The 24,526-nt window shown below is 40.9% G+C and overlaps 3 protein-coding genes and 1 non-coding gene across 24 annotated transcripts in view; all 4 read left to right on the top strand.

Moving 5' to 3' along the window:
- Window positions 1-5,233, top strand: part of ATN1 (atrophin 1) — a 55,024-nt gene extending 49,791 nt beyond the window's left edge. For 8 of the 13 annotated variants that reach the window (XM_087886495.1, XM_034410998.3, XM_087886493.1 and 5 more), the window contains 3 exons: window positions 540-720; window positions 2,182-2,275; window positions 2,559-5,233. In XM_087886495.1, the coding sequence (XP_087742621.1) occupies window positions 540-720; window positions 2,182-2,236 (236 nt within the window). In that variant the 3' untranslated portion in view covers window positions 2,237-2,275; window positions 2,559-5,233. The remainder of the gene's footprint in view (window positions 1-539; window positions 721-2,181; window positions 2,276-2,558) is intronic. The other 5 variants (XM_087886498.1, XM_087886500.1, XM_087886497.1 and 2 more) reach the window with 1 other exon arrangement.
- Window positions 4,010-9,620, top strand: C2H12orf57 (chromosome 2 C12orf57 homolog). 2 transcript variants are annotated; one of them, XM_034411000.3, is made up of 3 exons: window positions 4,010-6,279; window positions 8,479-8,655; window positions 9,296-9,620. In XM_034411000.3, the coding sequence occupies exons 1-3, from the start codon at window positions 6,204-6,206 to the stop codon at window positions 9,445-9,447; spliced, it is 405 nt and encodes a 134-aa protein (XP_034266891.1). In that variant the 5' UTR covers window positions 4,010-6,203; the 3' UTR covers window positions 9,448-9,620. The 2 variants fall into 2 exon arrangements, with proteins under 2 accessions (XP_034266891.1, XP_034266892.1); XM_034411001.2 differs by lacking the exon at window positions 4,010-6,279 and adding an exon at window positions 6,581-6,614.
- Window positions 5,116-5,176, top strand: LOC117662052 (U7 small nuclear RNA). The gene has a single exon (XR_004590264.1). It is a non-coding gene; the product is annotated as a U7 small nuclear RNA (small nuclear RNA).
- Window positions 9,621-14,140: 4,520 nt separating the features above from the next.
- The window catches only part of PTPN6 (protein tyrosine phosphatase non-receptor type 6), a 36,616-nt gene continuing 26,230 nt past the window's right edge, over window positions 14,141-24,526 (top strand). Inside the window, exons 1-5 of one of the 8 annotated variants that reach the window (XM_034411007.3) lie at window positions 14,141-14,363; window positions 15,167-15,223; window positions 17,797-18,222; window positions 19,107-19,229; window positions 20,617-20,811. In XM_034411007.3, the coding sequence (XP_034266898.1) occupies window positions 18,218-18,222; window positions 19,107-19,229; window positions 20,617-20,811 (323 nt within the window). In that variant the 5' untranslated portion in view covers window positions 14,141-14,363; window positions 15,167-15,223; window positions 17,797-18,217. Of the gene's footprint in view, window positions 14,421-15,166; window positions 15,224-17,796; window positions 18,223-19,103; window positions 19,230-20,616; window positions 20,812-24,526 lie in introns of all 8 variants that reach the window. The other 7 variants (XM_087886503.1, XM_034411004.3, XM_034411002.3 and 4 more) reach the window with 7 other exon arrangements.

The raw sequence follows: 24,526 nt of genomic DNA on the forward strand, positions 1-24,526 counted from the left end.
AGTTGATGTCTAGAAATACAAGAGAAAAGTAGGTAGTATTTTCCCCAAATTACTTTCCAAGAATTAAGTTGTTGTAAACTTATGCTGATTCACAAATGGAAAGCTAACTGACAGCAGAACTGGTTTTTCACCTGTATTAACATTCAAATATTTATTAAAATAATGAAATAAATGCATTTAAAATTGTGAGCCTATGGTGTAGGACTGGTGAGCAATATTCAAGAAGGATATTCTCCAGGTCCGGACTGGAATCTAGATGTAGACTTGAGGAAAGATAAAAAATAGGCTCAACTGCAAAGAGAACAGCAGAGCATCTTTTGCCTTGGAGTGATACACAAAAGAAAACTTCTACATGTGTCTTTTCTTTGTGAAAATTATCCAATACTGACATTTATTCTTCTTTGCCCTATGGAAGGTAAAGAAATCTGCAATTCTTCTTTATATTGTGTTTTGCTAAGCAATGATCCCACGACCCCTGAATTGGGTCCATGTTGGAACCAGTCGCAATTTATTGTTGTCTTTTCTGCTTTTGTCTGCAGCTGCCCCCTACAGAGACCTGCCTGGCTCTCTGTCTGCCCCAATGTCTGCAGCACACCAGCTCCAAGCCATGCATGCACAGTCAGCAGAGCTGCAGCGCTTGGCCCTGGAACAGCAGCAGTGGTTGCATGCCCATCACCCTCTGCATGGGGTGCCACTTCCCACACAAGAGGATTACTACAGGTAAACTAGCATTTTAAGATGTGCACACATTATGTTGCTTTTCACAGGGTGAAAATAGTCAGTTCAGACCAGGAATTGGTAATTCAGAAAGTGGTTTTAAATACAACTTCCTATCTTTGCCTTAATTTGGAGAGAGATAAAATTTTGAATGTAAAAGATTCCTGGAAACTTATTTGGTTCTCCTTGATCAGACTGGTAATAGTGAAGAAGCTTCTCTGAAAGAGAGCTAGAATATTATCTCCTATCCAAAGTTTCCATATCTTATTATTGCATGAAAAATGACCCTTATTACGCAAGTAACCTAGACATTCTTTATGATTATCTGCAAAGTGCTGTTATTTCTTGGCAGATGAATTCATGTGAATTTGCTGCAAGAGAACTTTTGAAAAATAGAAATCTGGAATATTGTTGCATTATGATATTTCTTTCTCAGTAGATACTTGCATTGGTTGATTGGTTGGTGGTTATTATTCAGAATCGGTTTGTAAAGCTGTGCTCTGCTTCTTCTCAAAAAGAAGGCAATCCATTGCACAATATGAGAAGTAAATAGTAACTTCATTGAATGTGGACTGTAATCATGGAATTGAAAACCGATTCTGATTTCCATGATGATATTGAGCTAGTGTTAACAGAGCTGCAGTGGCTTTTAGATTGTTTCCTAGCACCATTCAGGAAGCTGATCTGACTTTCAAAGCTTTAACTTGTGCCCACCAGTTATGTTGGGCACAATTCCTAGGCAGTCTTTGATCATATAGTTCAATGTTTCTGGAAAGCACCGGAAGGGAGAAGACAGATATAGAAGAGTACATTTGTCTTATACTCACCTAACATTTGGTGAAGATCATCTTTTGAACTCTTTCTTCATATATCTGTTTGCAGAGGTTAGATGACTGCCAGATGTTCCAGTTATGTTGGAACGTCATTTTTGGGCAGGTGTAGAGATGGGGAACTTTGCCGCTGAACTACAGTTTCCAACGTATCTGCCATCACAGTTAATAATGAAGAATGCTGGTTTCTGTAGTTCAGAATATCTGGGGAGCCACTGGTTCTTCACCCCTATTCTAATATTTTATTGCTGCCTTTTGGGCAACAAAGACGTTCTCAAAAGTATTTAAGTTTCTTTAAAAAAACACCTTGTAGCTATTTCAATTTGTTTTCTTTTGTTGCTTTATTATTGTTATGCTATTTAGGTTTTTATTTGGATTTGTTTTGTAAGCTAACTTCAGGGCTTTATCAGGGGGTAAATTCATCAATTGAAATATTGTAGTATTTTAATGATTTTACACTTATTGCAACTGTAGTTTGTAAGCTACTCTGAGAATCTTTTCAGGGGTAAAGAAAACCAACCAACCAGAAATTAAATTGACAAGGACTGACTCCAAATGACTATCAGTCTTTCCCTTTCCTTTAAGGGCCCTCCCAATACTTGTGAGGCCAAGACTGTTTTATTTTCTATGGCAGTTGCTGCTGCAGGAAGAAGAAAGAACTAAAAGTTGCAGGTTTGGGGCACAACTAAGGCTGGTAGAATGGATGGCAACTAACTCTCCCCCAATAGGTATTGGACTGATTTTTACACTATCTTATTTCAGGCCACAGTTGAAGATATGCCTGTTCATCCAGGTATTTATGGGAATACTATCTTAGGATCAGAATAGTTTATCTGTTATTTAATTTGCTTTGCAAGCAAACCTTTTTTGTTTTTGTGGGTTTGTCATTTATTGTTTTCTCAACACCATTATTACATAGTCCATTATATTACGTAGAGATTTATTTTTTAACTATATAACTTAATGATGTTGTGTTCACTCTTTTCCCTCCCTCCTTTCTTGTTTTTACAGTCACCTGAAAAAAGAAAGTGACAAGCCCCTTTAAATGGACCCCATTCCCCACAATGATGTCATTATCCTTTGTTGCTACTTCTTCTTGGAGAGGAAAATCAACTCATCAAACTCTGGATGAGGGAGAAGCTACCTAGTGACACAATTTCCTAAATCATTCAACAAATCCAAACAACTGTGGTGGGAGGGAGAAGGGTTAGTACAAGGGAAAATATGAAAGATCAAAAAAGGATTTTGGACAAATGGCTCGACATTCCCTTGTTTCAGTAAGAAAAGGTATGAATTATCATGCATTCCTTTTCTCCCTGCCATGTCCCTCCACCACCACTCTCTAGCCCTAAGGTGGATGTCACTAAAAGCATAATGGGGCTAAATGGGGCCTCCCTTTTTTGTACCTTGACAACTAGATGGTTTTGAGGAACATTGCATTGTCAGACTTTCAAGAAGGCATTATCACGTTCCTCTTCAACCCTTGAAAGACTGGGCCAAGTTAAGAGGTGCATAGCACCACAAGATGGTTTCAAGAGAGCAGCTGCCTTTTTATCCATGCCTTGAGGGAACTTTGATGATTCTGGAAAATACTGTGGAACAACAGCAGTGTGTTTCCCTCTCATTTCATTAGTGAGGGAGATTAATATGGCCACACAGTGCAAAGCATGGTTGAAATTGTCTCTGATGGCAACTGCTCCTTTTCCCTTCACCCATTCCAGTCGATGTACTCATGCACATCCCGTTAGACGTGGCAGTTTTGCGTAGCAATTTGTGAATCCTTGATCTCCCCATGTGTGTGTCTTAATTCCACAGTTGTATATCTTGATCTGTCCTCATATATATATATTTACATAAGAACATTAAAAGAAAGTCAATTATGGGAGAAGAATCTCCCTACACAACCAGTTCCACCCAGCACACACATGGGTGTGCAGATGCACGCGCGCGAACACACACACACAACTAATTTATATATAAATGCAGCTCTTAAAGAACAAAACCAGCCAAGTAGCCAAAAAAAAAAAAAAGCCTTCCAAAATGTTTTAATGTTTGCTTTTTCTGCATGCCATGGGGCTATTATTATCAAGTAATCAAGATTTTAAAATTACATTCCCTGCTAGTTTATTGCAAAGCAGGGAAATGAAAAAAGATACCTTGAAAACAGGATTTATTATTCTCTGCTGGAGTGGAATATAATATCTTTTCCCACTATTTTTGCAGCTCCGTAGGGTCCTTGTGTTGGCAATTGCATGGAGTTATTGAAATTAGCACCTTGGATAATTGCAACACCTTGTGAGTTTATCAAGGATTCATTCTCTTCAGTCTGTATAGTAGAGAAATGCACATATGAGAGCATGACTTGGTCAGCTGTACGCAGGTTTGACTTGTGGGCTCCTGTTCATGGCATCCTGAGCATTGATTTATGTGGATGGGACACTCTTCCATCATGTAGAAAAATCCTTGCCCTGGTGACGGAATGAAGCACCAGAAATGATAAATAGGAATTACTAGCTCCCCTCTTCCCCCAATAGTACCTTTTAACAACCATATCCCCAACAATGAGATTTGTGAATTACTGATCACTTTAGCATGGTCTTTAAGTTGGTAATGAAAAATCAGCAAGAATTGGGGAAAGACAGTGGCACTGGACATTTTCTCGGCTGCTAGCAGAGAAAAAGGGCACGAGATTAAAGGGATGAGGCCATACTTAATTACCTTTAATCTCAGAATGTCTTTAAGATGCTTGGCCCGAATCACATTCTTTGGAATGCAAGTAGCTTTTGTTGAAGATGTACTTCCTCCCTAGTTTAAAGACGCGCTTTATTAGCAGGCCTGAGCTAGGAGAATATGTCAAAGGTCCTTCAAGTGGAGTAAGTATGCAACTGCGAGTGGGCACAATTGCCCACAAGTGGCAAACTGATAAAGGCATCTCTGGGCAAAGCAAGAGATGGCATGAAATCAACCTGATACTTTGTGCCACCTGCCTTCATAGGGCAGGTCCTCGGGCTTAGAGGATTAGACACTGAAGAAACGGGGCGTGTATATAAAACTGCACACACTACAGCATACTTGTATAGAAATTCCCTAGCGTGAAGAGCCCATTCAAAAACCTCAACCTAGATCCCCAAAAATGATTTCGCTGTTTTCCCATCCTTTCTCCGCTTCGCTTGACTTAAGACACCAAAAAAGGGGAACGATATGGCCGGAGCAGCTCGGCTTCCTCACGGGAAAAGCCGAACTGCAACTCCTTCCGGCCGTTTCAAAGTTCGGAACCCCTTTTCCGGCTCTCGCTTCCCCCCCCCCGTTTCGTCATTGGCAGGGCGCGGTCTTAAAACTCTGGCCAATAAAAAGCGATCTCTTTAGCATACGGCTTTTACCGTGCCCAAAGCTTAAATTTTAAGGAATAAATACATAATTCCCGCAGGAAATACGGTGGGGCCTTCTTTTTTTATATAATTGCTTTTATACTGCCAGCGATGGGATAGAATGCGCATTCATATTTTATTCACCAACACCTGAAACGTGTTCTATTCTCCGTGGGTGAATGCCGCGCGCCCTTCCATCTCAGTGACTTCAGCTCTTTTTGTATTTGTCTAGAAGGCTTTCTGCTGTGGCGGAGAGCCTCCCAAATTTCGTCAAAGTAAGATATGTATCTATGTAAGAAATTAAAAGGCTGCGAAGTGCTTTTTGCTGTCAGCTTTTCTTTGTCCCGGCTGGGCCCCCGTAAAGAATTTGAGTCTGCTTTCCAAAGGAGCTGTTGGCGATCTGTTCGGTTTCCTAGGCAGCGCGAAAGGGCTGCGCTTCGTTGTTACGTGGACGGTGGATCTGCTCGGAATTGCAGTGCCGTAGAAGGGGAAGTAGGTTAACGCTCTCGTGGGCAGCCGCTTCCGATTGATGCCAAGAAAAGGGACGGAAGTGTCGATCTCGACTCGAAGGTGACGACTTGGAAGCTGCAATATTGATGAGGTCAAAGCAGAAGTAATTATTTTTGGTGTAGCAGTTTAATTATCTGTACAATAGCCTTGCATAATAGGCCTAATGCAATTTGCCTCCGTTTAAAAAAAAAAACAAACTACCAGGAGTCCTAAACGTAATTTTATGAATAACGCGTACAAAGAATTTCCTAATTTATAATCCATTACAATGCTACAGCCCACCCGTTTATTCGGGGGTGTTTTCGCAATAACCAGACTAAAGGGAAGTGGCTTATTTTATGCAAACTCGAGCAACCGGATTACTTCCACAGAGCCCACGAGATGATAATGCAGTGTGTTGTGTGTAAATACAGCCCAAGAAAGGCCAACCAGCCGACCATCTCCTGTTCGGATCCAGCCGTAGGAGCCGAGCTTCCTTCGGCGAGTGGAGACAGCAAAGCCGAGCGCGTCGGCCTCCCGTCTGCTTTGCAGCCCGGAAATGGGAAAGCGGAGAGGCGGGTTCCTAAGCCTAGGAGAGGAGGGTCCTGGAGGGCTGCCGAGTCTCTTTGCAAGACAAGGGCGAGGAGGAGGAGGAGGAGGAGGAGGAGGAGGGGGTGCCTCTCTCTGCCGGCCTCCGCTGGAGCAGCAGCACTTGCCAGCCGGCAGCGCGAAAGGAGGGCGCCGCCCGTCCCGCCGTTAAAGCCTCTGCTTCTCTTTCCCCGCAACATCGGCTCACCGCATGTCAAGTCTGCAGCGCCCCCCGGCTGCTTCGGCTCAGGCCCCGCCGGTTTCCTTAAGTGCGGAGCAGGCCAAAGGTGAGGCGGCAACTCGGAGCAGGTTTCGAGGGAACGTGAGCATGCAAAGGGGCTGCAGGGAGACCTGGTGATGCAACAGCAGGGGGGGCTTTCCTGCCTGGCGACAGAGCTTTGTTCTCCTCCAAAACACCGTCTCCTTCCCCCCCCCCCACACTCCGCCCCGCCCCCCCAAAACCTCTGGCCCAGGTTTTTCTGCCTCTGTCCTTTCTGCCTCGGTGCTCGGGGGGGGGGGGCGCTGCATCCTGGTCCCGGTCAAACGGCAAGAGAGAAGAGGGCCCTGCCAATCAGAAATACAGCAGGCAAGCTAAGGAGGCGGATGGAAAATTTATTTATTTGTGGGGTTTTTTTGTTTACTTATTTATTAGTTTGTCAGACATGTACAGGATGAATATAAACATGGACGTGAACATGAACGAGGGAAATGAATACAAATAAAGGGGGACAGTAGGACGGACGGTGAACACGCTGGTGCGCTTGTGCAAGCCCCCTTTACGGACCTCTTAGGAATGGGATCCACAGTAGATCGTGGGGGTCCATCATACTGTCAAAGGAGATTTGCGTGACAATAAAAGGGAATGATTTCATTGGAAGTTGGGCAAGAGATATAGGCCATTTCAATACTTAAGGTTTAAATCTAGAAATCAGGGGTTCTAGTTTTGAGTAGCACAACTCCCCCCTGTGTGGCTTGTGCAGAGAAAGAGAGGATCAGAGTCTTGAGCTCTTCCTCTGCCTGTAATCAGGTTTTTAAAAATTGTGATCCTCCAGGACCCACATCCTGGAGTTCTGCCTACAGTCTGAGAAATAGCTGATTGCCAGCTACATTTTTCCAAAGGAATTATAGAACCTTTTTTCTTCCTTTCAAAAACGAGTTTGTGAGATAACTGTTTCTGCTTGAATTAAAGGAGAGTATTTTTAGTGAACAATCAACCAGGATTTTTGGTCCTAAAGATCTTTTATAAATTTGTCTTTCCATCGCTCTCACATTTATATAGCTGTCTATCTTGCATAGTGACTCTGAGCTTCATAGTGAAGCTTAGAATACTCAACCTATTATTATTTGCATGTAACAATTGACCTTGTTGCTAGGCCTGGACAGGACGGATTAAAGTCTTGTTTTAAGACTTAAGGAGGATGATGGAAGGATACATTATCTCTTTAGCTGCACATTTTTGAAAATAGTTAGGTTTTTTTTTTTTTAGAAAAGTGAAAACAGAACTTTTTTTAATGTCTTCATCATTTTGGCCCACCCCACAAGGTATTTTCTGTGAACCACATTATGGCCAATTTCCTCCCAATAATCTATAGCAGTGATGGCTAACTTTTGCACACGTGTGTGTCCACACCCATAATGCAATGCCCCCATGCCCTGCCCCCCTGTGAATATGCGCATGACCCCCCACACTCCCCCTCCCCCCTGCACAAGTGTGTGTGACACCCCCCCGCCCTGTTTTTGGTCCCAGGAGGCTTCAGGGAGGCCTGCTAGGCCCAAAATGGGGCAGGGAAGGCGCGCTGCAGCCCCTGCGGCCTGTTTTGGACCTAGTAGGCCTCCCTGAAGCCTCCTGGGGCCAAAAATGGGGCGCAGGAGGGGCACGCTACACACCCCTGCCCCCGCGCATGTGTGTGCGACCCCCTGCACATGCTCACACATCTTCCGCATGCAGGGCAGATCCCCCAAAATCAGCTGGCCAGTGGGAGGCGTATGCGCGGTGGAGCTGACCTAGGGCGACGGCTCGTGTGCCTGCAGAGATGGCTCCGCATGCCATAGGTTCGCCATCACAGATCTAGAGCATCTTCTAGATTCCCCAGCAATGCTTGTCCTTAATACTGTACTGTGATATTGGCACAATAGGGGCAGGATGCTAGCTGGATGCTTAGCACATGCTTCAAGGAGAAAATGACCTGTAAGGTAGGTGGACTCCAACTCCCAGAATTCCCCAATCAGCATCCTGTCTGGGGAATTCTGGAAGTTGAAGTCCAAATATCTTAAAAGTTCCTAAGTTTGAACACTGCTTTAGACCATCCCTGGCTGTCTCAAGTTGACTGTTTGCTCAAAGGAGAATGAAATGCAAAGGCAATTTCATTCAAATACAATTCAAGTATTGTACTTCTTAGGGAGAGAAACAAGCTGCTTTTACAAAGGTTCACAGACTTCAACTGGTGGGAATTGTAATACAGTACAACATTTTTTTTCCTTTTTAGTGGTTTTGGCGGAAGTGATCAAGGCATTTGGATCTCCGGAAAATGCTCAGCGCCTGGAGGAAGCCAGGGACAATGCCTGCAATGACATGGGGAAGATGCTTCAGTTCCTGCTTCCTGTGGCTACCCAGATACAACAGGATGTGATCAAAGCTTATGGTTTCAGTAATGATGGGGAAGGTAAGTTCGTGACTGAATTAATTGGCAGCAGCAGGGAGAGGCTGATTTAGCTGTTGTGCCTGGTTGGTTATCTAGCACACCCAATGATCTGAGCCAGGGAAGGGAACCTTTATTTATATTTATCAAATTTAGAACCTGCTCATCTCTCTCAGAGAGAGACTCTGGGTTGTATACAAATACATACATACATACACACACACACCACAGACTCATTTTTTTGTACCCCTGGACCAGGGTTGAAATTCAGCAGGTTCTGATATGTTCTGGAGAACCGGTAGCGGAAATTTTGAGTAGTTCGGAGAACTGGCAAATACCACCCCTAGAGTGGGGAGGTATTTTGTAGTATCCTTCCCCTGCCATGCCCTCTAAGCCACGCCCACAGAACCAGTAGGGAAAAATTTTGAATTTCCTCCCTGCACTGGACTCTCCATGATCAAGTCAAGAAAATTAGTAGCAAAAGGGGAAGAAAGCGTTTCCATTTTTTCTTTTCATGAATGAAAAAGATAATATATCCATGATAGGGAAAATTAATGTAGCTCTTGAAGAAAGTTACCCATCCTGGATTGTATTACACAGTCCACAGAGAAGCGGTATGGTATAAGAATTGTCTTAACAATACTGTTTTTTTTTCCTTTTCTAGGAGTCTTAAAGTTTGCCAGATTAATAAAATCATACGAGTCTCAGGATCCTGAAATTGCAAGCATGTCTGGGAAGCTGAAGTCTATGTTTCTGCCTCCAATGACTCTACCTCCCCATGGAGCTGGGGCAGGAGGTGCAGTTGCCACATCATGAAGCAGGCAGCCTGTGGTGGGATCTGTATTATTTTTTTTGTTTCCACATCAGTCTTAACTTGGCTGGAACTTGGGCATTGTTTTCTTTCGTTATCATGGAAGAGGTGTTTTGACTTTTTTCTATAGTCCTTAATATTTTTTTGTGCTTATGAATAAAAACTTCTTGTAAATATGCCCCGTCATATTTCTGACTCAGTTTCTGTGCCAGCTTTTTCAAGTTCTGCTTACTAAAATATATTTGAATGAATGTCGGATCTTAAGTCTATTCACTCGTATTTCATAGTAGCATTTTATTTAAACATTTTATCATTCTAGTTAGAAAGCTAATTGCCAGGCTGGGCAGGTAGAAAATTTTAAAAAATCTTCTGTAAAAAACACAGGCTAACAATTTCTCTTTGCAAATTTATTGGTAAGTGTACTCTCATGCCCACCTCTCACAGTTTTTTTTTTTATAAAGTAATCATCAGAAGAAGTAATGTTCTGTAATCACCTTGAGCTCCAGGAGGAAAGAACAGAGAGCAAGTCTGGTGTTGTGGTGAAGGTGGTGGCCTAGAAACCAGCAGATTCTGTGTTCTAGCCCTGCCTTAGGCATGAAATCTGGCTGGGTGTCTTGGGGCTAGTCACTCGCTCAGCCCAACTCTCTTCAGGGCTGTTCTTGAGGGGGAAAGAGGAGGAGGAAGTATTATATGTTTGCTGCCTTAACTTACTTATAAAGTAATAAAGGTAGGATTTAAAAAATTAATAAACCCAATCAATACCTTGGTCTATAAGTAGAAAGTTTGAAAGGGGGAGGGAGGGAGGAGGAAAGAGTAACTGAATTTGTTTCAGATGGGTCTCTCTCAGAGAGTCAATTGGTCAGCAGTTGTTCTGGAGAAAGAATTTTGAAATTACCTCTTTTTCATTTTTGTTTTGTTTTTAATAATAAGCTGCTTTGCTGGGGTTTGTACCCTGAACAGAGATATTTTAATTGCAATAAATAATAAGGCACCAGGCTAGAAACTCTGGGTGACCATGGTGGTAGTCCCACCTAAACCATGAAAACAGGTGGGCCATTCATTCTTTCTTATCCCTGGGAAGAAGGCAACAGCATACTACTTCTGAAATCTTGTCAAGAAAATTAAAGGGGCTAGTCCAGGCAGTTGCTAGGAGTCAACATTGAATCCAAGGGACCAAAAAAAGATCTTTGTATAACACTATTTCTTTATACGCCAGTTGCGCCCCTTTCTGGATCGGGAGTCCTTGTGCACGGTCACTCATGCCCTCGTCACGTCACGCCTGGACTACTGCAACGCTCTCTACATGGGGCTCCCCTTGAGGAGCACCCAGAGGCTCCAGCTGGTGCAGAATGCGGCCGCGTGGGTAATTATGGGAGCGACGTGGCGCTCCCATGTAACACCTCTCCTGCGAGCGAGCTGCATTGGCTCCCAGTGGTCTTCCGGGTGCGCTTTAAGGTATTGGTTCTCATCTTTAAAGCGCTCCATGGCTTAGGGCCAGGATATTTGCGAGACCGCCTGCTGCTACTGATAACCTCCCACCGGCCAATACGCTCTCACAGAGAGGGCCTCCTCAGGGTGCCGTCGGTCAGGCAATGTCGGCTGGCAGCCCCCAGGGGGAGAGCCTTCTCTGTGGGGGCACCCGCCCTGTGGAATGAGCTGCCTCCTGGAATACGACTGATCCCGGACCTCCGGACCTTCCGTAAGGCCCTGAAGATTTATTTATTTCACCAAGCTGGCCTAGCCTAAATGGTTCTTAATTGGGATTTTTAAAATTTTATAGACTTGGGGGTTTTAAATTGGGAAGCCAATGATTTAATTCTTCTTAATTATCTTAACTTTTGTATTGTATGTATTTTTAATTTTGGCTGTTCACCGCCCTGAGTCCCTTCTGGGAGAAGGGCGGTATACAAATTAAATTAATAAATAATAAATAAATAAAATACAGCTGCATCAGCTACTGCTGAAGCAAATGCTTGGAAGTAGCCATAATCTTGAGATCACAGGATTGGAGACTCATTTTCACTGCCAAGATGATACTAACCTTGCTGGATGAGTAGACAATAGGGCAGCCAGGGATGCTTGTTATTGCATCATTAAACATTCACATGTAAAAATGCAGGTGAAGAAGGGCTGGGTAGCCAGTGAAGGTGTATTCACACTGAGAAAAAGACAATGGAGAGGATTACATTTACCACAGCCATTGACCTAAGCAGACTAAGAAACACCCCACCCACCCACCCCCGACTCCAGAGAGTGAGCAAAATAAAAACCCATCACCACTGTAATGGTTGGCTTAATTGTCTTATACAATCAACCAACCAGATGCTGGAGGATAACAGTATCACTGTCCCTACTGACAATTTTAAAAACAATGTTCTCAGCCTTGGCAACTTTAAGATGCTTAGGCTTCTCTCCCAGAATTCCCCAGCCAGCGTTCTGAGAGGGATGTTGCTTAGAGAGAATAGTCACTGTTCATGTTCATTGAGTGGGAGTGCCAGGATGGTGGCTGCAACTGTGCAATTGAAGCCCTACCTTTGGGGGGGGGGGTGCTGTCATGTGTGTAGAAAAGATGCAGCTTTAGTGCACTGTCACAATTTGACTTTTTTGGGCCCTATGTAGTTAGATATCCCTGATTGCTCAGATCCCTTCTAAAACTGTCCAACCTGGTAATAATTACTATATAATTGATATTGTTTAGCCACAATTTATTCAATAAGCCACAATTGGGTGAGTTTATAAATAAACAAATTTTAGTCACACATCAAGAACCTTGGTAGCGCAGCAGACTAAAGCACTGTTAAGTAACACCAGCTGCCTGCAATTACTGCAAGTTCAAATCTCACCAGGCTCAAGGTTGACTCAGCCTTCCATCCTTTTGAGGTAGGTAAAATGAGGACCCGGTTTGTGGGGGCAATAAGCTGACTTTGTATAAAATAGAACACCGCTTAGTGGGGGGGGGGGGGCAAAAAGCCTTACTAAGCAGGTATATACAAAAGTATGAAGGCTATTGCTTAACGCATTGTAAGCCGCCCTGAGTCTCCGGAAAAGGGCGGCATATAAATCAAACCAATAAATAAATAAATAAATAGTCATAAAACATGGAAGGTGGAATGAAAACCACAGTCAGATTATGTTTTCTCATGATGTCTAAATTCATAGTGAATCCATATATATAAAAGCGAAATACCACTCATGTATCATCACAAAATCTCCAGAACCGTAAAGCCTACAAACATGAAATTTGCCACATATGTTCCTCTTGGCTTCTAGCTGCTCACTAAGAAAGGATTTTTCAAAACGACCATCAGAGCATTAGTATTTCCTATATTATTATTAATATGCTCTGATGCTAAGGAGTTCTACTCCCCCTCCTCACCTGAAAAGAAATATGTTCCAAATGCAAAACACAAGCAGAGGAGAGGAGTTTCAGTTTTACTTTCATAGCAGCAAGCAGGGGATATGATAGGGGAGGCTTCTGTGGGGCAAGGCTAAGGGAGAGAAGAGGATAGGATAGGGGAGGCTTCTGTGGGGCAAGCCTGAGGGAGAGAAGGGGGATAAGGTAGGATAGGCTTCTGTGGGGCAAGACTAAGGGGGAGAAGTGGGATAGGATAGGATAGGCTTCTGTGGAGCAAGACTGAGGGAGAGAGGAGTGGCCGATCATAACTACTCATTCAATCGTAACAAAAATTTCATTTACTTAGAAAATTGAGAACTCTGTTATGAGCCGAAACGTTAGCAATACATCATCTAGGATGGTGCCTTTTTTTGTTTTAATTAAATAGTTGAATCTCCTGAAGTAGCCCAAACTTGTGAACCACAAAACTTCATGAGATTGGGGGGCATTAAATTTGGGATATCCACTCATCATAAGAAATTGCACTGTGTTGTCTGTTACCTAAAAAAGTTCTGAGCAATGCTACAGATAATCCCTAATTATTAATCCATAATTCCAATTACTGTATATACCAACCAATAAACTGAGAGATTTTGGTTCAAAAATGCACTCCCAAATTTGGTTTGGCTTATCCATGGATGGGTTTATCCCTGAGTATCTACAGTATATCATTTTTGTCTGCACTAGGCGGCTCACATTGCTAGAGGGCTCTATTGAGCTTTTTCCAACATCTCTCTAAATTGAAAACTAAGAGAACAGACATTGCTGACTGCATTTAGGATAGCATTAAGTGCTTGGTCCTGTGAAATGGTGAGGAATAACAGTAAAAATTCCATTCAAAGTATTTTAAAAAGTATTCTGTATGCTTTTCGTAGAACGAAGGTTGTTTCTCTAACCTTAGAGTACAAAAGAAGATGGATTCATAACTGCTCAGAAGACTCTGCTCAGAAGACTGCACACAATTATAATTAAGTAGAAAAAGAATGCCATTCTGCCTATAGTTTAAGAAGGCAATACAGCTCTGGACACATTCCTATATGCCAAGAGACAAAAAATAGTTTAATGGAAAGAAACTTACTTCCTATTGTAAGTAAGTTAGTGAGCCAAAGTTAGTAGATGAGTTTATAAATACATGAGTACATCTACAATGAAGTGAAAACAGTGAAAGTCAGAAGAGTTTAAAAAGTGTCAAAGCTGCTGTTTTGAGGAGGGCAAAGCCACCTAGTTCTTCGCAACTGGCTCAGGGATGAACGGGTTTTTTTCCAGCTTCTCAGATCTACCCAGGGAGGGCCTCCCAATAGGTCAATGGGGCGGAGACAGCAAACGGCCCCTCCCTTGGTTACCTGCTGCTTGTCTCAGGTTCAGCCTCTTCCTCTCCCTGTAACCTCCTGGGTGTTTATTAACTCCAGCTCAGGGAGACATTTAGCAGGGGAAAGAATGAAGTCTTTTGTATTGGGAGCAGCTTTTTGAATCCAGCTTCCTTCCACCACACCTTTTCACTAAGGCAGAGACTTCTCGCTCCGCCAGGTAACTTTCAGGTCTCGGCCTCTTCTGCTTCAGTGTAATAAGAACGCAGCAGTGAAGGTTTGTTCAATATGGGCTTCTGTTTTTATCATGTCTGTAGTTAGCAAGAACTAAGGATGTACACAGTTCTTTCTCCAACTGGTGTTGACACGCAAATGGGCAAATGTAGGTGTTCATTTTCCCCTTAATAGCTAGTGGCATTGCAATATAGTAGGCCAGCTGTTGTAGTTAATACTAATATAAATGATACGGACTACCTTTCTGGAGGTAAGCCCACTGAATGCATGAAGGCTTAATTTTGCATCAGCATAAGTACAGAATGATGGGGCTGGCAATGTGATCAGGACAATTTCAGGATATAAAGCTGATTTTTACCAGTAGTTTCATTCATTATTTAAAAGGACTGCACTGTAAAAGGAACTATTAGGAAATAATTAATTAGTAATATTAAAAAGTCAATTAAAAGAATGGTGATAAAGGTGAAGATTAAGTGTAACTAAAATGGGTTTATTGTATCTTGATGTTTTAGAAGAATAGGGACATTTTGTGATGTAATTAAATGTAGAAACCGTCATAACAATGCTGTTTAGTAGTATAGTCAAGATATCAAAGACTAAGATGTGTGTAACTTAATCTAATAGCACTTTCAATGTTTTCATTTATAAGGCAACCAAATCAATTGATTGTAATATTGTTAACTTTTAAAAGCACCAAGATAAATAATAAATAGTTACAGAATGATTTGCATATTCGTCTATGGATCCTTGCATCTGCTGTCTGTTCTCTCTTGTTTTCCTTCCTTCCAGAAAATCCACTGCTACCTTGTCTTACCAGGCTTCCTTAGGCAAGACTCCATCATGTAGGTATGTCTTACCCAGCAGTCCCTGTTCTTTTGGCCCTAGGCAAGCTGAAGAATAGATTTTTCCACAGGAGACAGAATGTGTGAAGGGATACAGAAATTTTGAAGAACTGCATCTTGAAGGTCAGATGGGCTTAGTCAGAGTTGCTTTCAGATGGCTTTCCCTACCTGATAGCTGAAAATGCAGAGCAGCATCTCTTGATGCCTGCCAAGAGAACCTGCTTCATTCTTTACATCAAAACACTAATTTATTTAAAGACACTGTTGAGCAAAGCACCAATCTCTGGCAATGTTTTTAGTTCCGAAAATTCTCTGGAACCTAAAGGCCCTCAGAAGCTTCCTAGAAAATCAAGCCTAGTGCTGTGGGCTCTCTGCTTTTGCCAGGTGAATGTTCACTTGTTGATAGTGAGCTGAGCATCCTCAGTGGGTGTAATGTGGTAAAGAGCATTGTGGTAACCGGTTTATAGGCAGCCATCTTCTCTGAGTGGGAAAACTCACACCGTAGTCCTTTTTGCCAGTGCGCTTAGAAGTCTCAGGCCCCAAACACTGGAAAATCCTGTCTTTAGTTCAATGAAAAGCTAGGAAAGACCTTGTATTATGTTGGAGCTTTCCAGTGCTGCCACAGCCAACTGGAGTAATAATCATATGCAGTGCCATGCAGTCCTTTCCATTCTTGTTTTATCTTTACCATTGAGTGTTAAATTTCAGCTGGGGAAAGACAAATGTAAGAGTAGCAAATGAACTAAACTCTTCTTCCCCCTCTTTCCCTCTCCAAATTTCCCAATCAAGTGTCACTCTGCAAAAGAGCAATGCAGGGCTAAGGCAGGGAACATACAGCTCCTCCCTAGGTTTCCTGCAATGGTTTGACCTGGGCTGATCCAAATATTTTGTTTTGGTAAAAAAAAAAAAGTGCGATCCACAAGCACTTGTTGCAGTATTTTAGAGCTCTGCTAGAATCCATGGCTGAGAGCATTGCATTCCCCGCTTTCCCAAGAGCAATGCAAGAAATCCTGGGAATGCCACTGGGAGATGAGGTGTGGGGTGGGGGGGATTAGATAATCAACAAGCTTTGCTATGTATTTAGTCAGCAGTTGCACGACTGATTATTATTTTCATTTGTGTAAATGTGTGGAGGGGATCTACAGCACATAGGGTGGGGACAGGAAACCAAACCTCCCACTCTTTGATATAGTTTTTTTTATATCTACAGCCATTAATGGAATCTTTAAAGAAAACATCTCTAGGTCAATTTGAAAAACAAATGACTGGACTAAGAATTTAAGCTTCCTTCACCTGTATGTGATCATCATGATCAGGACCAGACTCACACAAGCTGCCATTAGCATAAACACAAATCAGAAAAGCAGCTGCACACTATGGAGTTATTATATCTTGCAGTTAGCCATCAGAATTTGCGCTGCTTTATTATCACTGCCAAAAATATCTGCTAGTGGAGTTAAATATTATCTCTGTTAGGATCAAAGTTTAAAGTACAATCCCCAGGCTTTGATGTTCAACAAAAATATTTTTAAGTCTTCAGATGAAAACAATAATAGTAAAAAAAAGGATTAACTATTTTAACATGTCATCTTATTCTAGCAACATTATTTCCTCCTTTTTAAAAAACTGTCCATATTGAAGAGTCTATGTAACCAGAAAGCAGGCAAATTATGTGAAAGTGGTTGGCATAACCAAAACACATGTATGCACACCTTAAAATAAAATTTTAATATTTGCAAATCCTGTATTTGAGTTTTATGGTATACTGTGGACAGGTTTTTTTATAAGAGCATGCTTTTCCCTCTTTTTCTATGTATGAATTTTATTCTACAGCTTCAAGTGGAGTTCATTATTTAGTATTTACTTAAGTTGTGCAATCAAGACCTTGCCTAAAGATATATTAAAATTGCTGGATATTTGGCTCAAAGTCTTATTCTAGGCAGCTCCCTTCTAGGCAAGGAGGTTCAAAAAAGCAAATTTATTTTTTCCCTTTTACTTTTGTTTCATTTTTACAGAAAAACATTTCTTCTTTGTGAAGAAATAAGCAATTAAAACTTTCTTCTGTCATGAAACAAGGAGCTGTGAGCATTCAAGTACCCAAATGGAAAGAAGGAGATGGTCTAACAAAATGATATTTTATATTAATATCAAGGGAAAAACACCTTTGCTGAACTTAAATTGGACCAGATCTAGTAGACAGTTTCTTGATTGTGGGAAAAGGTATTACTGTTGCATGATATAGCTATAGGCTGCGTCTTTGTGGGAACCTTTCTATGAATTCTACCTCATTCGGTTGAATGAGGAAAAATAATGCAGTTTGGTAAAGAGATTTCCAATGGAAGCAAGAAGTACACAGTAACATAAAGAAAATAGAACCTGAAATGTTTAAAGCTTTTTTTCACTGTTGCAGGCTTGAATTCCCCAAAGTCTTTTATATTTATTGATTACATACTCTTGGGATATAATTGCCTTTAATTATGTTGCATTTAGTACTGGTCTTGATTCTCCTGTAGTGATACTTAAATGGACTGTCGCACACTCATTTATTGTGAATTCTTTCTCCCTCCCCCCCAAAAGGAAGAAAGACAGAAATAGTTGTGAGCAGGGAAGATAGGACAGAAGGAGAAAAAGGACCCAAAAGCAGAAGCAGAAGTGCACACATTGCAACTTGCAGTGAAGAACAACGATGTTAAATATGCTTCCTGTTCCTGTATTAGTGCTCAGCAACTTGGAACTGCCTGTTTGCCTCAGTTCTTTTTGCCCATACCTACCAACACGGACTGATCATGGAGCAGTCTATGAATGTGTGATGGGCAGCAGACACGCATAAGGTAGATGGGTAGAGTCAAAAAAGGAGAATTCACATCTGGAAAGTCTGATTGAGACATCAAACACTCATTTGCTTTTATTCTCGTTGTAAAAGAAACGTCTTCAGTTAATTTTTCAATTGTTTTCTTAACTGGATTTTTTGATTCTGCCACTGGTCACCTGGGAAATAATGAGGTAAGGAAAAATTTAGGATTGACTATTACAGGTTAATGTTTTCTTTCTAAGCAGGTCTTGAAACTTTTCCTTGAACTGGGAGGGACAATTTCTCTGGGAGCATGTGTGTGATACATAAGAGACAGTATAGGAGACAGTTGCTGGAACAGATCATTGTGTTGCCTCTGGCTGTATGGATTTGGGAGTAGAGGCTACGTCTTCAAGCATCACTGCCTAACTAGCAACTGCTGCTGAATCTTTAGGATCTAGCAGAAATGTAGCAAGTAGAGCTTCTTCTACTACTTGTTATTAGTGGAGGAACAGCTTCACTAGCTACAGATGTGTTTCCCTTCTGCTCAGTTAGAAAGTTGATGACCCTGTCTCTCTCCATAGAGATGATTTGATTACTTGCCACTATATTTTATGGCTGTTTTTATTGTTTTCATGTCTTTTAAATTGTTGAAATTGTTTTAGAATTTTAGAATTGTAAGCTGTCTGGAGTCATTTGGTTGAATTGGGCAGCTATAGAAATTGAATGAATAAATAATTTAATAAACAAACAAACAATGCTTAATGGCCAAGCATTGAACGTGCAAACTGACTGCATCTGAAAGCGCTGTGTTCCAGATGAACTGAAGGGTCAGTCTACTTTGGTTGATCTGTACTGGTTGAGTCTCATTTATTTGTTGTTAATTCTAAATTATGAACATTCTAGTGGGAGTCAGTGCTGTTGGGGCAGGGGAGAGAGGGAAGGAAAACCAATGTCTACTTTCTGAATTGTGGTAGATAGGGGAGGCATCTGTCTTATGAGCTCTATGTAGGATCACACCTACACAGTATACCCCGTATCCCTCCACTTATGATGTCCTTCTTTTTTACTTTTCTCTCTTCCTTCCACCAAGCAGGTGGTTTCATCGTGACCTGAGTGGCATAGATGCTGAGGCCTTACTCAAAGCACGAGGAATTCATGGCAGCTTTCTGGCTCGGCCCAGCCGGAAGAACAAGGGGGACTTTTCCCTTTCGGTCAGGTAATTGCCCCCCTCCCTTTTCCAATCCTTTGATAATATTCTATTGTTCCCCTTGAGACACACATTATCTTCCACCTTTTCAATCTTTATTCTCTAAAAGTATACCATGTCGGTATATACCGAAATATTTTCCCCTCTGTAATAAATGGAGGCCATATCATAATAAGATGGTTCCCATGGTTAATCGTTAAAAGTCTATGGGAGAGGGCTGCTATGATTCATTTAAATGAATAATAATAAATAATATCTAGAAAATCCCAAGACACATTGGAATTGAAGGCCAGAGTGGAAAAAGAAAAGGAGGAATAGAGAGACTGCAAGTGAAGATGGCTGTTGTGAAACTTATAACTTTCCACAAACTTGAAGTTGAATTCTTTTTCTGGGTTTTTTCCCAAAGCCTTTTGTCTTTTTTGAGGGGCTGGGGGGGGTGGAGTTGGAAGAGAGACTTGGTGGTAAATTCAAAGACTAAGTCTCCCTACAACTTTCTCTGAAATAAATCTGCTGATGGCATAATACTGACTTTTCTGGGAACAGACCTCCAAACAAAACAAGTAGCTCCCTAGGCTAGTGGTACAGTACTCTTTTAAAAAAATGTCCATGGTTTGGGGAAGTCATCAGACATTGGAACAGAAAGACTGGGTTCAAGCCTTCCCACAGGGACTTCCTTCCACAGCTTCTGACTCCCATGTTAATTTTCAACTGGCCTCCATTTAAGTAAAGCAACTTCATTTCTTCCTTTCTTTCAAATTGGAATTTCCACTAACTTGCGTATTAATCTTATACAATAAACCATCCTCTGAATAATAAGTCCTGCTTAAACATTTTGAAGTAAGTAACAATATCAGTGCCACTTCTAATGCCATTACATCTGCCTGTCTTAACATAGAAAGCATGAAAAATCAGGTGAATTGACAGCTGAGGAAATGCCACGGGGAGCCAAATGTACTATCTTTTTAGCTAGCTTTCTGCAAAATTCAGTCTTATTTATTTATTTGAGAGATAAATATGGCCACCCTTCTTATGTGTCACAATTCCTGCGGCTTACAAAAACAGAAGTAAAAACTGAAGAAAGTCAATACCCTCCCCTCTTCAAATAAAAACAACCTCAAATCCCAGCATCCTAAACTCCATGGTACAAATACAATCACTGGTTCCAGCTTCATTCTAATCCTAATTCTCCAGTTTGAATAAAAGACTTATATTCAATTCATATGTTGTGGGGTGGATGATAATCTCTGGTGAGAGCAAACACCAAGTAATCCATCCAATTCCTCGAGATCCCTTATTTCAGTCTAGAATTCCTACCAGGAGAAATAGTGAAGATAATTTCTCTTTTGCTCTTCCCTTTCTGATCATCTGATGAGAAGCTTCTGCCTCTCTCTTTTAGGGTTGGTGATGAGGTAACTCACATCCGTATCCAGAATACTGGAGATTATTATGATCTCTATGGAGGAGAGAAATTTGCTACTTTATCAGAATTGGTGGAATATTATACACAGCAGCAGGGATCCCTGCAAGATAAAGATGGAACCATCATTGACTTGAGGTACCCACTCAACTGCTCTGATCCCACAACAGAAAGGTATGAGGAAAGCACACCTGCTTCTACCTATAGCTGAATACCCATCTTGACATTCCTTTCCACATTGAGTCTCAGTTGAGGGGTGCTCACACTTTATATTTATGTCTTTTATCATTTGTACATATATATCTCTGCTGTGGATCTATATACCGTAGATATAATCGTGCATTATGTGTAATTATTGTCTGAATAGTTATCTAGGAGGGATGGTGAATGCTGCAGTGTGTGGGGACTGGACTTGATCTCTTAGGTTCCTTCCATGATTCCTTAGATCCTATAGGGTTTTCTGGATGATAGTCTAAATGCTTTTGACTCTACAAAGATTCATTTATCTGAAGCACATGAAAGAACATTGTGTTACTCCAAAATTTGTATGACGAGCAAGCCCTTATTGGTCTAAAATACTTTTATTCTCTATATTTATACTTAAAAAGAACACAAAGCAGGTAAGAATATAATTAAAAAGTGTTAAAAATTCTGCCAACATTTAAGATCATGAAAAGAACTAACATCTACATCTCAGCTTGAATGAGACCTTCTTAGGGAGGTCTTTCTCAGACAAGATGTTAAATAAAGCCAAACACTCTGGCTGTGTATGCACACACATGTATGCATCCCCTATTCTAGTCATGCATTTGCCTTTTAGTTGAAAAGTTTAATGGACTCCAGGAAGAGGTGGCAGATATTTACAAGGCCATATCAAGTTGTACCTAGTACTGTCCTGAGACTCCTGAGAAGAAAAAGCAATCATTTATTGCATAGTTTGAAATATAGAGATATTCAGTTTTTGGATTGAAAGATTTTAAGCCTAAGCATATGGTGAATCTTGCAAGAATGGGTCACTTAAATATTGCTCATAAAATAATTGCTGCTTCTCTATGCAGAAATAACCCCTGGTGCATATTCAGTAGGGAATGCATAGCATTGAACTGTCTGGAAAAGTTACTACGTCTGCATAAGCCATTATGCATACAAATAGTGCAGAGATTCTTTTTAAAAAAATTTAAACGTACCTGCAAAAAACAGCTTCAGGAAGTGAAATTCTAAATAAAAATTAAAAATATAAAAATAATAAAGAAGAAATGCTAATGAGAATTTTAAAGATACTGGAAATGGTTGATTTATTAAAAGGAAAGAAAAAGGAAGAAATTAGTATGAACTAACAGGGCAATTTAAGGGAATTCTCAAAAGGAAAAGAAGAAAAGAGACATGGAGTCCCAAAAAGTAATTAGCCCTATGTGGGCAATCAGGGCCTCTTATTCCTGGCTTTTGTTGCCATACAGTTGTGGGATGCTGAGCCAAAAGGTTGTCTAAAATTTTCTCTGATACTGTCATCTTTGGCTGCAGCTATTTTTCTTCATTTTCCATATAACTCTACTCTCCCTCATTATTAATGACTCTGGATCTGTTCTGGAAGCTTCCACAATCCGAAAAAGGTCTATGTCCCAGTTATCCAGCAACAGATTATACTTTAAATAATATATATCCATATCCATCAGGGCATACCACTGTGCGTTCATTTCAGTCACACCTACAAATGAACTGCACCATTGCTTAAGTAGAAAACCTCTTCAGGCCCTCTTACAAACAGGATGGTTTTATTCATGTAGGGAGGAGTCCTAGTCCAGTATGCTTTCCCTGGTCTTCCTTATGGACTTCTGTGGGGCAGGACTTCTCTCAGTGCCTGCTTTTTGTCCATGTCAGGAGGGCTCGGGAAAATCAAGATATTCACTCAAGTGGAAAGACTCCACAGATCCTGAGTATTTCTGAATGGAGGTACAGTGTAGTTCCTTTCAATAACACCTGAAAAAAGCTAACCTTTATTTAGAAGTATATAAATAAATGTGTCCTATATCAGGGGTCTCCAACCTTGGCAATTTTAAGACTTGTGGACTTCAACTCCCAGAATTCCTCAGCCAGCTTTACTGGTTGAGGAATTCTGGGAGTTGAAGTCCACAAGTCTTAAAATTGCCAAGGTTGGAGACCCCTGTGACCTATATAATGTATGCTTATATGTCCTTTCTTCTTTTAGTATAGGATCTAATGAATGATTAACTTTCCTCTCAGCATTGTTCCCCTTTTACTTTTCAAGCTTTCTTAAACTGAGAGATTCCCTAAGACAGTAGGTTATAGAGCACATACTACATTTTGTCATGTGATGAAGTTTCAATTTTGATGTGACTTATATTTAGAAACCAGGTTTCTTTTGTTTCACTGATTTGTTATTTTTGGCACATTGTTAAGATGCAAAGATTGTGGTGTCGATAAGAAGCAGGTAATCAAGCAAATCATTTGTCCAGGGTCAAACTTTTTATTTTCGCAGGTTTATTTCATGTTTCTTCTTTTGTTGCATGCTTGTAAGCCTTATGATGGCATAACTTTTGTGGAAATGTGTTTGTCATTATGATGCCCTATGACTCTTTGTTTTCTTACTGCCACTCATCTGGAAATTGTATTAAAATGGGCGGCTTTTGTTCATGTTGGTCATGGACAGTTCCAGCCCTGTGATTCTGTGTTCTATGGTATGTTAAGCCATTCATGAGACAGAGCTGGGTTTGTCCTGTTCCAGAGCAAACTGCTGTTCCCTTGAAAAGAATCAGTCTATTTATCCTCTCTAGGTCTCTGCGTGCAGGCCTGCTCACATCCAAAGGCAGCAGTTGGCCAGGGAGCCTGCTGCTTCCTCCCTTGCGGTTGGAAAGTTCTGTCCTCCAGGCTCTTACGAAAACTCAGCCTCCCTCCCCACCAACCACCCAAGATTTTCCATCACGTGGCTTCCCCTCAGCTTGGTCCACTGAGCTTAACTCTTTCCTCTCTGAGAGGGAAAGAGGCTCACTTAGCAAATGATAGCTTTGTTCATTTGCCACCCAGCCGTCCTAAATTTTGGAACATCTTTTGGAATGGAGGTAGTTGTCAAAATATACCTTCCATTTTCCCTCCTCATTGCTGGTTGAGGTTGCTGGGACATGTAGTTTAGCCTCTTCTGCAAGAGCACAGATTCCCTCCTCTTATTTTAAAGAAAAGATTCTAAAACAAAAGCAGTGTGATCTCTAAAATTAACTAATCACTAATAAAAACTTTAGTGATTGCATTTATTGTATTATTCTCTTCAACAAAATTTATTTAATTTGACCCTAATCAGGCGTACATGAACTACAGACCAGTGAGTTGAATGTGTAGCTTGATGAGTGCATTAAATGACCATTTATCAAACTCTGGTTAGGCTACCAGGGTTATTAATAAATCTATAAAGGATTGATCTAATCTGTCAATCTGCTAATGATATGATTTTCTTATAATAGCATAATTTGAGAGCCAGTTTGGTTTAGTGGGGAAAATAAGAGGAGGAAGGTATGTTGGATATGTTCACCAACCTGAGTTATTTGTAAAATAATAAAGGCAGAATACAAACAAATGAAGAACAAATACGTAAATAGGCAGGCTATGAGGAACTATTCTCTTAATACTTAATACTTAATACTATAGATACCTATAATATATAAGAATACACTCCATCTCCTAACTGTAGAAGTGAAAAATTTAAACAATATGATAATCACTGACTTGCTCTACTGTTTCTTTGGAAAGTTAATTAAAATAATGGATGTAAACTCAAAATGTTAATTGTAAATCTCCACCCATAACAATTACTTTTTCCTCAGAAAGTGGCAAACATTACAATGTGACTCTAGTTTGTCATATTCCAGTAGTTTAAGCT

This window comes from Pantherophis guttatus, chromosome 2 (assembly GCF_059756535.1).
Source record: "Pantherophis guttatus breed Tessera chromosome 2, ASM5975653v1, whole genome shotgun sequence".
NCBI lineage: Eukaryota > Metazoa > Chordata > Lepidosauria > Squamata > Colubridae > Pantherophis > Pantherophis guttatus.

Coding starts and splice junctions, on each gene's coding strand:
- C2H12orf57 (XM_034411000.3), top strand. CDS start 6,204: ATGTCAAGTCTGCAGCGCCCCCCGGCTGCTTCGGCTCAGGCCCCGCCG. Junction 6,280..8,478: donor AAGTGCGGAGCAGGCCAAAG/GTGAGGCGGCAA, acceptor TTTCCTTTTTAG/TGGTTTTGGCGGAAGTGATC. Junction 8,656..9,295: donor TTTCAGTAATGATGGGGAAG/GTAAGTTCGTGA, acceptor TTCCTTTTCTAG/GAGTCTTAAAGTTTGCCAGA.